The 12,068-nt window shown below is 38.8% G+C and overlaps 1 protein-coding gene across 2 annotated transcripts in view; it reads left to right on the top strand.

Annotated features, from left to right (window-relative positions):
- LOC133649061 (sterol-4-alpha-carboxylate 3-dehydrogenase, decarboxylating-like) overlaps positions 1 to 9,389 on the top strand; it is a 39,124-nt gene extending 29,735 nt beyond the window's left edge. For both annotated transcript variants that reach the window (XM_062045819.1, XM_062045820.1), the window contains 3 exons: positions 4,794 to 4,936; positions 8,628 to 8,730; positions 8,794 to 9,389. In XM_062045819.1, the coding sequence (XP_061901803.1) occupies positions 4,794 to 4,936; positions 8,628 to 8,730; positions 8,794 to 9,126 (579 nt within the window). In that variant the 3' untranslated portion in view covers positions 9,127 to 9,389. The remainder of the gene's footprint in view (positions 1 to 4,793; positions 4,937 to 8,627; positions 8,731 to 8,793) is intronic.
- Positions 9,390 to 12,068: the final 2,679 nt, after the last annotated feature.

The following is a 12,068-nucleotide window of genomic DNA, read 5'->3' as shown; positions in this document are numbered from 1 at the left end:
GTTCCAAGAACAAAACCAACACAGTGCAGGAACTCACAACAAATTACTGTCAGGTTCAAACACCGAACTATCTATTACACAAGACAAGAAGAAGGAATCAAGCAGAGACAGAGTTGAATTTTACTCATGAGGAGAGACGTATTGGGCTGTACACTAAGTTACAGTTTCCCCCTACGCTCTAAGGTACAGCCCCACATGCTCCTCTATTTATTCGGGAGGTCCCTAGTTAACATCACTGAGGCTGCTTCTGAAGGGAGGGGTAATGCAAGCAGCCCAGTAGACACAATACGTGATTATTCAGAATGGAAATGTGCTGACACTCGTGATTTCGCCCTGTCTCTGTTTTGTCTGCGTTGAGGTACTCGAAGTCCGTCCTTGGCTGTCAGCAGGCCGGGTTTGGAAACAAACTGCTGACACGAGACAACTCGCAAAGCAAGATTACAAGTTGTGCCTTTGCACAGATAGAAAAGTACAACTTCAGCACAATTGATAATAACTATAGCAACGGCCTTTAAGCATAAGAGTTGTGTGATAACGTATACATAATTATTTTAACATTTACAGACCTGCAAATCAGATGGAAAATTAAAAGAGGCATTTTTTTGGGGGGTATCCATAACACGGTGATAGGGAGAAGTTTTTATTTACACGATGAGTCGGGTGTGTCTTGACCTTCGCCGAACCCCTGAGACCGACTCACCGAACCCCTAGGGTTCGATGGAACCCAGGTTAAGAACCACTGTTCTAGATGATAAATCATGCCTCTCATCTGGACATTAGGAGGTTTCAGCCATAAATCTTAAAGTTGTTCATCTCTGACATTCAATTTATACCCGGAGATGGAGACCAACACACACAAGCGAAGACAGTGTCTGTAGGGAGACCGCAGATCATGATTAATTCTTCATCTAAACGGGAAGATATCTTCATCGAAGTGAGAGCAGACATTGTACAGTAAGCGATCGTTTTATTATGTTTGTAATTTGTATTTCTTTTTAGCACTTAGCAATACTGCTACATGATGCTTAGTGTTTCACTAAAGTTGCATTTGTTCAGCACAGCTTCTATAACTTGTAGACCAGCCTCCTTATATTCAGGATCAACAATATAAGTTTCTGGATCATCATTTTTCCCCAAGTAATCGTTGTTGGCTCTCACAAAGCTGCTCATTATCTGTCAAAATGGCTCGGGAATCTCCGTGAGGTGAAGTGAAGTGAATTATATTTATATTTATATAGCGCATTTCTCTAGTGACTCAAAGCGCTTTTACATAGTGAAACCCAATATCTAAGTTACATTTAAACCAGTGTGGGTGGCACTGGGAGCAGGTGGGTAAAGTGTCTTGCCCAAGGACACAACGGCAGTGACTAGGATGGCGGAAGCGGGGATCGAACCTGGAACCCTCAAGTTGCTGGCACGGCCACTCTACCAACCGAGCTATACCGCCCGTTAGGTTGATACTATTTTGATCATACCTATTTACTGGCAAACTTTGTCATACATCAGATATATATGATAATAGCTTCAATTAATAGGCAACTTGTTTTTCCACGTTACTGGTACTTTAAGTTTTTAAAGAGCATAAAATATTTCGGATTCGCATATATTTTTTCAAAGGTTTGCTTAGATTTCTTAATAAACTTCAGTCTTAAACTAAAATGTTTTTTTACCCTCTGATCAGTTAATGTCACACGTTTAAATTAGGGAAATAATCAATGTTATGCAAATATATACTAAATGAAAACTGACATATTTTCATCAAAAGACCTCCAAAGGAATAATAATAATAATAATAATAATTTATTACATATTTGGTATTTTTGTTTAGGGCTGAAGTTGATTGAGATTTGAGAAAAAATTAAATAAAACATGCATCCAAATTGTTTTTATGCCCTTTGAAGTATTACAAACTCTAATGTCCTGTTTGGCTCTAGGGTTTTGACGAATAACTCCGACTGTATCGTACATCTGTGAAACAACTGGACATTTAACATTTTCAAATTCAACATGAAAATAATCATGTATAATGGAACAAAATTGATGGGCAAAAGGCAACAAAAATATACTGGAAGTAGGGCTGGGCGATATGGCCTTTTATTAATATCAATATTTTTAGGCCATGTCACGATACACGATATATATCTTGATATTTTGCCTTAGCCTTGAATGAACACTTGATGCATATAATCACAGCAGTATGATGATTCTATGTGTCTACATTTAAACATTCTTGTTCATACTGCATTAATGTATGCTCATTTTAAACTTTCATGCAGAGAGGGAAATCACAACTAAGAAACTTGACCAAAAGTGTATTTATTAACCAGTTATTAAGCAGTGGCACAAACATTCATGTCATTTCCAAAACAGAACGTGCAAGATTGCCAGAGACATTTTAAAACAAGCTATGAGTGCACTTTTGTGCATGATGTCACTAAGATGACATATCAAAACAACACTAAATTAAAGTGCACTTTTTCTACAGAACGCCACTACATTAGTTTAAAACAAATAAAGTGCACTTTAGTGCATGATGTCACACAAGATATTTCAATAAGTGTCAAATAAAAATGAGCTGCATAATAGGAAATCAAATAGTGTATGTCCTTCGCTATGTGGTAGGTTCCTGCGGACGTCATCTCCTTCTGTTGTTGACTATTTTTTTCATACGGTGTTGATGTGGAAATGGTTGCTTCAGCATTTTGTTGGTGTGGCACCGAACGGAGATGTTGACATGCGGAGTTTCAAGCACTCTTCATTCTCTAGCGGGTGACTTTTCAAATTATGCTACAAATCAGCAGTAATGCTACTTTTTGTAGCAGCGCTTTTGCCGCATACTTGACATATTACGGTTGTCTGTTCAACATCTTGCCGCTTGAAGCCAAACCACCGCTAGACTATGGACCCCCTGCTGTTTTTCTTGTGAATTAATTATTCTTCCTTCATTTGTTACCAGATACGCACCTTCTTTCTCTCGTATTACCACTCGCACCACACAGCTAACGTTACCCATTCCGCTACCTCTCTGGTCGGCGAGAGCGTATGGCGTTGCACGCGTGACAGTATGTGACGTATGTAAGAAGGTGCGCTTGTTTTAAGTCTCTGTGAGAAGGAGAGACAAGAAAGAGTGAGAAACGCCTGCAGTGTAATGCCCGCAGCTAAAAGCAACTGCGTGAGAACGTATACTCGAATATCACGATATAGTCATTTTCTATATCGCACAGAGACAAACCCGTGATATATCGAGTATATTCGATATACCGTAATTTCCGGACTATAAGCCGCTACTTTTCCCCTCGTTCTGGTCCCTGCGGCTTATACAAGGGTGCGGCTTATTTACGGCCTGTTCTTCTCCGACACAGACGAAGAGGATTTCGGTGGTTTTAGTACACAGGAGGAAGACGATGACACAATGATTAAAGACTGACTTTTCATATACCGGTAGGCTGGTTATTTTGATAACGTACAGGCGAGCACTTTGTATTACTTTGCACCGTTGTATTATTTGTACTCTGCACGAATGCTGTTCGCCATGTCAAAGATGTGAAAGTTTGATTGAATGATTGAAAGATTTATTGTTAATAAATGGGACGCTTTGCGTTCCCAAACTGTCATCTCTGTCCCGACAATCCCCTCCGTGGTAGCAGGAACCCCTATATACTACGCTAATTACACATCAAAACCCTGCGGCTTATAGTCGGGTGCGGCTTATATATGGAGCAATCTGTATTTTCCCCTAAATTTAGCTGGTGCGGCTTATAGTCAGGTGCGGCTTATAGTCCGGAAATTACGGTATCGCCCAGCCCTAACTGGAAGGACAAAAAGTCAGCCTAACAGTTAGGCCCTAACTGTTAAAAAGAAGGAAAATAGGATCTTTGACAAGCTTTTATAAAAAGAGTACTGTCATATTGTTGACTTGGAATTTTGTATTGACATACTGTAAACAATTCAAGTGCTCCTGCCCAATGAAGCTGAAGCTTCAAACAAAAAAAGTCTAAAGCGCTAATTACCGTATTTTTCGGACTATATGTCGCAATTTTTTTTCATAGTTTGGCCGGGGGTGCGACTTCTACTCAGGAGCGACTTATGTGTGAAATTATTAACACACTACCATAAAATATCAAATAATATTATTTAGCTCATTCACGTAAGAGACTAGATGTATAAGATTTCATGGGATTTAGCGATTAGGAGTGACAGATTGTTTGGTAAACGTATAGCATGTTCTATATGTTAGTTATTTGAACGACTCTTACCATAATATGTTACGTTAACATACCAGGCACGTTCTCAGTTGGTTATTTATGCCTCATATAACGTACACTTATTCAGGATGTTGTTCACTATTCTTTATTTATTTTAAATTGCTTTTCAAATGTCTATTCTTGGTGTTGGGTTTTATCAAATAAATTTCCCCCAAAAATGCGACTTATACTCCAGTGCGACTTATATATGTTTTTTTCCTTCTTTATTATGCATTTTCGGCCGGTGCGACTTATACTTATAGTCTGAAAATTACAGTAAATATTTTATACAGTATAAGTATAATAAAGTAATCTTTATATGAGAATATTATATCTTTTATTAGCTCTTTTGCAGCAGATTGTTTCTGTTATATAAAACACATTGCAGCAAATGTTGTATACTAAATAAGGATAATGGTGGAGAGTGAAGTCCGGTCTTCATATCAGCGTTGTCCAACATCAATTCAGTCAAAACAAAATAAGCAATGCTCGAGGAAGAATGCTATAAAAATATATTTCTTATTTGAATTTTGTGCATCCATGTTCCAGTTGGTCCTACGGGCGTGTGACAAGCAGACAGGTTTCCTCACAGTTGCCATCCGTCCTCATGGCATCTTCGGACCCCGGGACCCGCAGCTGGTGCCAATCCTGGTGGACACAGCACGCAGGGGCAAGATGAAGTTCATCATTGGGTGAGTGACTGCTTGTACACACATGATATCATTCGGATTTCATATATCTGCCTCCGTCTATGCTTTGAATAATGTCTGCCATTGTTATGGTTTACAGCTGTTTTAGCAGCACATACACTATATTGCCAAAAGTGTTTGGCCACTCATCCAAATGATCAGAATCAGGTGTCCTAATCACTTGGCCCGGCCACAGGTGTATCAAATCAAGCACTTAGGCATGGAGACGGTTTCTACAAAACATTTGTGAAAGAATGGGCCGCTCTCAGGAGCTCAGTGATTTCCAGCGTGGAACTGTCATGGAAATGTCCTCGCCACTAACTATTCCAAAGTCAACTATCGGCTTTATTATAAGAAAATGGAAGAGTTTGGGAACAACAGCAACTCAGCCACCAAGTGGTAGGCCACGTAAACTGACAGAGAGGGGTCAGCGGATGCTGAAGCGCATAGTGCAAAGAGAGGGCCGACTCTCTGCACAGTCAGTTGCTACATAGCTCCAAACTTCATGTGACCTTCCAATTAGCCCACGTACAGTACGCAGAGAGCTTCATGGAAAGGGTTTCCATGGCCGAGCAGCTGCATCTAAGCCATACATCACCAAGTCCAATGCAAAGCCACTGGACTCTAGAGCAGTGTAGACGCGTTCTCTGGAGTGATGAATCACGCTTTTCCATCTGGCAATCTGATGGACCAGTCTGGGTTTGGAGGTTGCCAGGAGAACGCTACATTGTGCATTGTGCCGAGTGTGAACTTTGGTGGAGGAGGAATTATGGGGTGGGGTTGTTTATCAGGAGTTGGGCTTGGCCCCTTAGTTCCAGTGAAAGGAACGTTGAATGCTCCAGGATACCAAAACATTTTGGACAATTTGGAGCGGGCCCCTTCCTATTCCAACATGACTCTGCATCAGTGCACAAAGTAAGGTCCATAAAGACATGGATGGCAGAGTCTGGTGTGGATGAACTTGACTGACCTGCACAAAGTCCTGACCTCAACCCGATAGAACACCTTTGGGATGAATTAGAATGGAGACTGAGAGCTAGGCCTTCTCGACCAACATCAGTGCTTTTGGAAGAATGGTGGAAAATTCCTATAAACACACTCAGCAACCTTGTGGACAGCCTTCCCAGAAGAGTTGAAGCTGTAATAGCTGCAAACGGTGGACCGACATCATATTGAACCCTATTGGTTAGGAATGATTCTGTCATATAAAGGATCTTCAACTAATGGATTTTTTTAGGTCCCTAAAACCACCACCGCATGCCTGTTTTTAAATAAATGATCTTTGACTTGGGTTTTGCGGTTAACTGTTAAAAACAGTAGGATGCTCCTGTCATGTAGATGATCTTTGACTAGTGTTTTTATTTTTTATTTTTTTAAATGTAGGTTTTTGAAACCACCACACCGCTACTGTTCCATAGAGAGGATTTCGGACTAGTGTTTTTTTAGTAGATCCTTAAAAACCACCAGAGCACACCTATCTTTTAAATAAATTACCGTTAATTTGGGTTTTGGAGATCTTTGTCTTGTCTTTTTGCAGTAGATTGTGATAAACGGTAAATTGCTTCTGTTATATAGAAGATCTTTGAATTGTGTTTTTGTAGTAGGCCCTTTCAACCACCAGAGTCCCCCTCCCCCCATGTATTTTAAATAGATGATCTTTGTCTTGGGTTTTCTAGTAATTTTCTAAAACTAAAATAACGCTCCTGTCACATATAGAGGATTGTTGTCTTGTCTTTTTGCAGTAGATTGTTAAAAACAGTAGAATGCTTCTGTTATATAAAAGATCTTATAATTTTGTTTTTGTAGTAGGCCCTTTAAACCACCAGATTCCCCCCCATGTCTTTTAAATAGATGATAATTGTCTTATATTTTCCAGTAATTCCCTAAAACTAAAATAATGCTCCTGTTATATATTTATAGGATCTTTGTGTTGTCTTTTTGCAGTATATTGTTAAAAACAGTAAAATGCTTCTGTGATATAGAAGATCGTTAAATGTATTTTTGTAGTAGGCCCTTTAAACCACCAGAGCCCCCACACGCATTTGAAATAAATGATCTTTGTCTTATATTTTCCAGTAATTCCATAAAACTAAAATAATGCTCCTGTCATATATACTGTTTATAGGACCTTTGTGTTGTCTTTTTGCAGTAGATTGTTAAAAACAGTAGAATGCTTCTGTTGTATAGAAGATCTTTGACTTGTGTTTTTGTAGTTGCCCCTTTCAACCACCAGAGTCCCCCCCCCCCCCCCTCGCCCGTGTCTTTTAAGTAGATGATCTTTGTCTTGGGTTTTCCAGTAATTCCCTACAACTAAAATAACACTCCTGTTATATATATAAAGGATCTTTGTCTTGTCTCTTTGCAGTATATTGTTAAAAACAGTAGAATGATTCTGTTATTTAGAAGATCTTTGAATTGTCTTTTGTAGTAGGCCCTTTCAACCACCAGAGCCCCCACATGTTTTTTTAAATAGATGATTCTTGTCTTATATTTTCCAGTAATTCCCTAAAACTAAATAAACGTTCTGTCACATATAGAGGACCTTTGTCTTGTCTTTTTGCAGTAGATTGTTAAAGACAGTAGAATGCTTCTGTTATATAGAAGATCTTTGAATTTTGTTTTTGTAGTAGGCCCTTTAAACCACCAGAGTCCCCCCATGTCTTTTAAATAGATGATCTTCGTCTTGGGTTTTCCAGTAATTCCATACAACTAAAATAACACTCCTGTTATATATAGAGCAGTGGTTCTTAACCTTGTTGGAGGTACTGAACCCCACCAGTTTCATATGCGCATTCACCGAACCCTTCTTTAGTGGAAAAATAAAATGTTTTGTTTTTTTCAAATTCAAGACAAAGTTATGTTTTTGGTAACACTTTAGTATGGAGAACATATTTTAAGTAACAAAGACTTAATTTAGAGTTATTTGGACACTAGGGGAACATATTCTAAGTAATAAAGACTTACCGTAATTTAGAGTTATTTGGTTAGGGTTAGGGTCAGGGTTAGAGGGTTAGGGCCAGGGTTAGAGGGTTAGGGTTATAATAAGGCCATGCCGAATAAGGCATTAATAAGTACTTAATAATGACTAGTTAAGAGCCAATATGTTACTAATTTGCATGTTAATAAGCAACTAATTAATGGTGAATATGTTCCCCATACTAAAGTGTTACCATGTTGTTTAACTGGTGCATAAAATGAACCGTGCATGAACATCACCTTGTTCAAACAACAAAACCAACACAGTGCATAAACTCACAACAAATTACACACTTGCAAACCAGTCAGCTGTTGCCGTATCCGTAATACGCCGATAGGGAGAAGTTTGTACCCCTGAGCCCGACTCACCGAACCCCTAGGGTTCGATCGAACCCAGGTTAAGAACCACTGATATAGAGGATATTTGTCTTGTCTGTTTGCAGCAGATTGTTAAAACAGTAGAATGCTTCTGATATAATGAAGATCTTTGAATAGTGTTTTTTGTAGTAGGCCCTTTCAACCACCAGAACCCTCCCATGTATTTTAAATAGATGATCTTTGTCTTGGGTTTTCCAGTAATTCCCTAAAACTAAAATAACGCTCCTGTCACATATAGAGGATCTTTCTCTGGTGTTTTTGCAGTACATCCCTAAAAGCACCACTAATTATAAAAAACAAGATTTGTCTTATGTTTTGTTTCATGTTCTATGTTCTCTAGCGATGGCACCAACCTGGTGGATTTCACCTTTGTGGAGAACGTGGTTCATGGACACATCTTAGCTGCAGAGCACCTGAGGCCAGACTCTCCCATCTGTGGCAAAGTCAGTAGTAATAATATATGTGTTGTTAAAAGATTGTTCACTGAACGACGTGTCTCATTTCAGCCGTACCACATCACCAACGACGAACCAGTTCGCTTTTGGGACTTCATGTCGGACGTGTTGGTCGCTCTGGGTTACGCCGCTCCACGCTACCACCTGCCATACACCTTTGTGTATGGACTTGCCCTCCTCCTTTGGCTGCTGGCTCTGGTGCTACGCCCCCTGGTGTCTTTCAAGCCCACCTTCACGCCAATGAGGGTGGCTCTGGCGGGAACCCACCACTACTACAGCTGCGAGCGGGCCAAGCAGGACATGGGATACAAACCTGTAGTCGGCCTGAAGGAGGGGATCGAACGCACGGTGCAGAGCTATCCTCATCTCAGACACAGTGCTTGATAGTAGAGTAGTATAGCAGTGGTATAAGCAGGTATGGAGCACTTTTTGTGCCTTTTTAGTTGCAGTGTACCATTTTCACCAGCAGAGGGCAGGAGTTGATCCTTTCAGAATGAAAGCACCTACAAAACTTAACCACAAACTGTGAATTTAATGATATTTTCAGAGAGGTGTTAATCAATGCTGTATGTCAATATCCCCTTTCATATACAGCCAAAAATGCATTCCTTCACTGAACTGATTATAAATATTACTGTCAGTCAAAACTTGTATTGGATCTCATTGAATTTTGCAGGTAGGCTGTACATCAGACCTGGGCAAATTAAGGCCCGTTAAGCTTTTCTACCTGGCCTGCCGGACATTCCCAAATAATTTTTTTTTAGATCTTTAAGACGGAAAGTGTAGCTGCCATTATGATGTGCAGTGATGTTTTCAAATGACCGTAAGTCTTGAACTATACAAATTATTTCAATGCTTGGAATCTGCGCTTTTGCATGATATACTAGTGACTGTGGTCATCTACGTCACAGCACCTCAGACGAGGCACCAAGCAGTGTGGGTGGGGAGCGTTTCCACAGAGTGTTTCCAGAGCGGCCAGCCTGAAATGCGGGTGTCAGGGACAGACGCGGAAGGAGATTTTCACAACAAAGTTGTAAAGGTTAGTGATATATCAGATTGTGGTTTATTTTTTTACCCTTCGCGTTCATGTTTCGCTGTGTTTGTTGCGTTTCGCTTGATTGTAAAATATGTTGATCGAGAATGGGTGTGACGCTCATATGTTGTCAATATTCAGTGTTTTATCGTTCATAGTTAATATTGTAAATCACACATTCTTTATTTTCATGTACCGTATTTTTCGGACTATAAGTCGCTCCGGAGTATAAGTCGCATCGGCCGAAAATGCATAATAAAGAAGGAAAAAAATATATATAAGTCGCACTGGAGTATAAGTCGCATTTTTTGGGGAAAATTATTTGATAAAACCCAACACCAAGAATAGACATTTGAAAGGCAATTTAAAATAAATAAAGAATAGTGAACAACAGGCTGAATAAGTGTACGTTATATGAGGCATAAATAACCAACTGAGAACGTGCCTGGTATGTTAATGTAACATATTATGGTAAGAGTCATTCAAATAACTATAACATATAGAACATGCTATACGTTTACCAAACAATCTGTCACTCCTAATCGCTAAATCCTATGAAATCTTATACGTCTAGTCCAGGGGTGTCAAACGTACGGCCCAAGGGCCGGATCAGGCCCACGAACAGGTTTTATCCGGCCCCCGGGATGAGTTTGCTAAGTATAAAAATGAGCCGAAATTTTTTAATGAAAGAAACTGCTGTTCTAAATGTGTCCACTAGATGTTACAATAGCAATTTTTTGTATCTTTATAGATTATGCTACATATGTAAAAAATAATAAAATAAACTACATGTTAGTGCACCAGTCGAGGAAAATGAGCAAACTGCATAAATAACATCCTGTAATTTGATTTTGATATAATTTTTTTATCTTGATAGATTGAAAATGAACACCAATGTGTTGACTGATGAACATTATCACACCATTTATTCAGAAAGTTTAAATAACGAAAAATAAAGATACAATACTATTAACCGCAACATGTAAGTGTAAAAAAAAACAACCCAACATTATGATTTGTACATTTTCAGAATGTGCTTGTTCTATTTTTAAACAAAGAAAACAATCTGAAGTTGTCTTTATTTTTAAGTTATCGTGCTGTGATTTTACCTGTCCGGCCCACTTGGGAGTAGATTTTTCTCCATGTGGCCCCCCATCTAAAATGAGTTTGACACCCCTGGTCTAGTCTCTTACGTGAATGAGCTAAATAATATTATTTGATATTTTACGGTAATGTGTTAATAATTTCACACATAAGTCGCTCCGGAGTATAAGTCGCACCATAAACTGCGACTTATAGTCCGAAAAATACGGTACATTCTGTGTCTCATTCAGTAAAACAATTTTAAATTCCATTCCGTTTTTTAAGGCGGTCTTTCATAACGTTTTTAGCTTTCAATCAGACATTATTGTGAGGTTTTGTATTGGTGTTCCTAAAAATAGATATACCGGCCCCCAGACACATTTTTTTTCTCAAAATTTGGCCCCCCGAGTCAAAATAATTGCCCAGGCCTGCTATACATTATAATGTGGCAGCAGCAGTATATTGAATCATCGTGTTTTATTCTATTCTATACATCAAGTACACATTCGTGTGAGGAAAGCTGTTTCAAACAATAGATTTATCACGTCACACTGTCTATGTTGACAGTCTCATTAATTTTAATCAATTCCAAATGAGACATTTCATGAGCCTGCATCGTTGTAAGCACTGTACACAAAAACCATAATGATTTTTTTCATGTTGTTTAAAGACTGCCCTCAATTTTATCCAGCATCTTTATAAGTAAATTAGATGTTATTTGTTCCCCCTTTAAATTGTTGCCCATTCATAAATAAGGAATTTGTTGCCGGTAGCTTATTTCATTAATACATTTTTTATTAATTTTATATTTTTTTGTTTTTCAAGTGTTGGTGTTGCACTGTACACTAACGCAAACAATTCTGCACAGTAAGCTGGACATTTACGTACATTTACATGATAAAAAAAAAACTTTAAAAAGCACAAATATATGTAATATTGCAGACAAAAAATAGGTGCAACAAATACAGTATGTCAGTAGCCATCTTCCTCCTTTTTACAGTACAGTATATAGCAGATCTAGGCAAATTAAGGCCCGGGGGCCACATACGGCCCGTTAAACTTTTCAATCTGGCCCGCTGAACATTTCCAAATTATTTTTTTAGATCTTTAAGATGGAAACTGTAGCTGCCGTTATGATGTGCAGTGATTTTTTCAAATGACCGTAATTCTTGAACTATACAAAGTATTTCAATGGTTGGAATCTGCACTT

Source organism: Entelurus aequoreus, linkage group LG04 (genome assembly GCF_033978785.1).
Source record: "Entelurus aequoreus isolate RoL-2023_Sb linkage group LG04, RoL_Eaeq_v1.1, whole genome shotgun sequence".
NCBI lineage: Eukaryota > Metazoa > Chordata > Actinopteri > Syngnathiformes > Syngnathidae > Entelurus > Entelurus aequoreus.
This window is presented reverse-complemented; position numbering and strand designations above follow the sequence as displayed.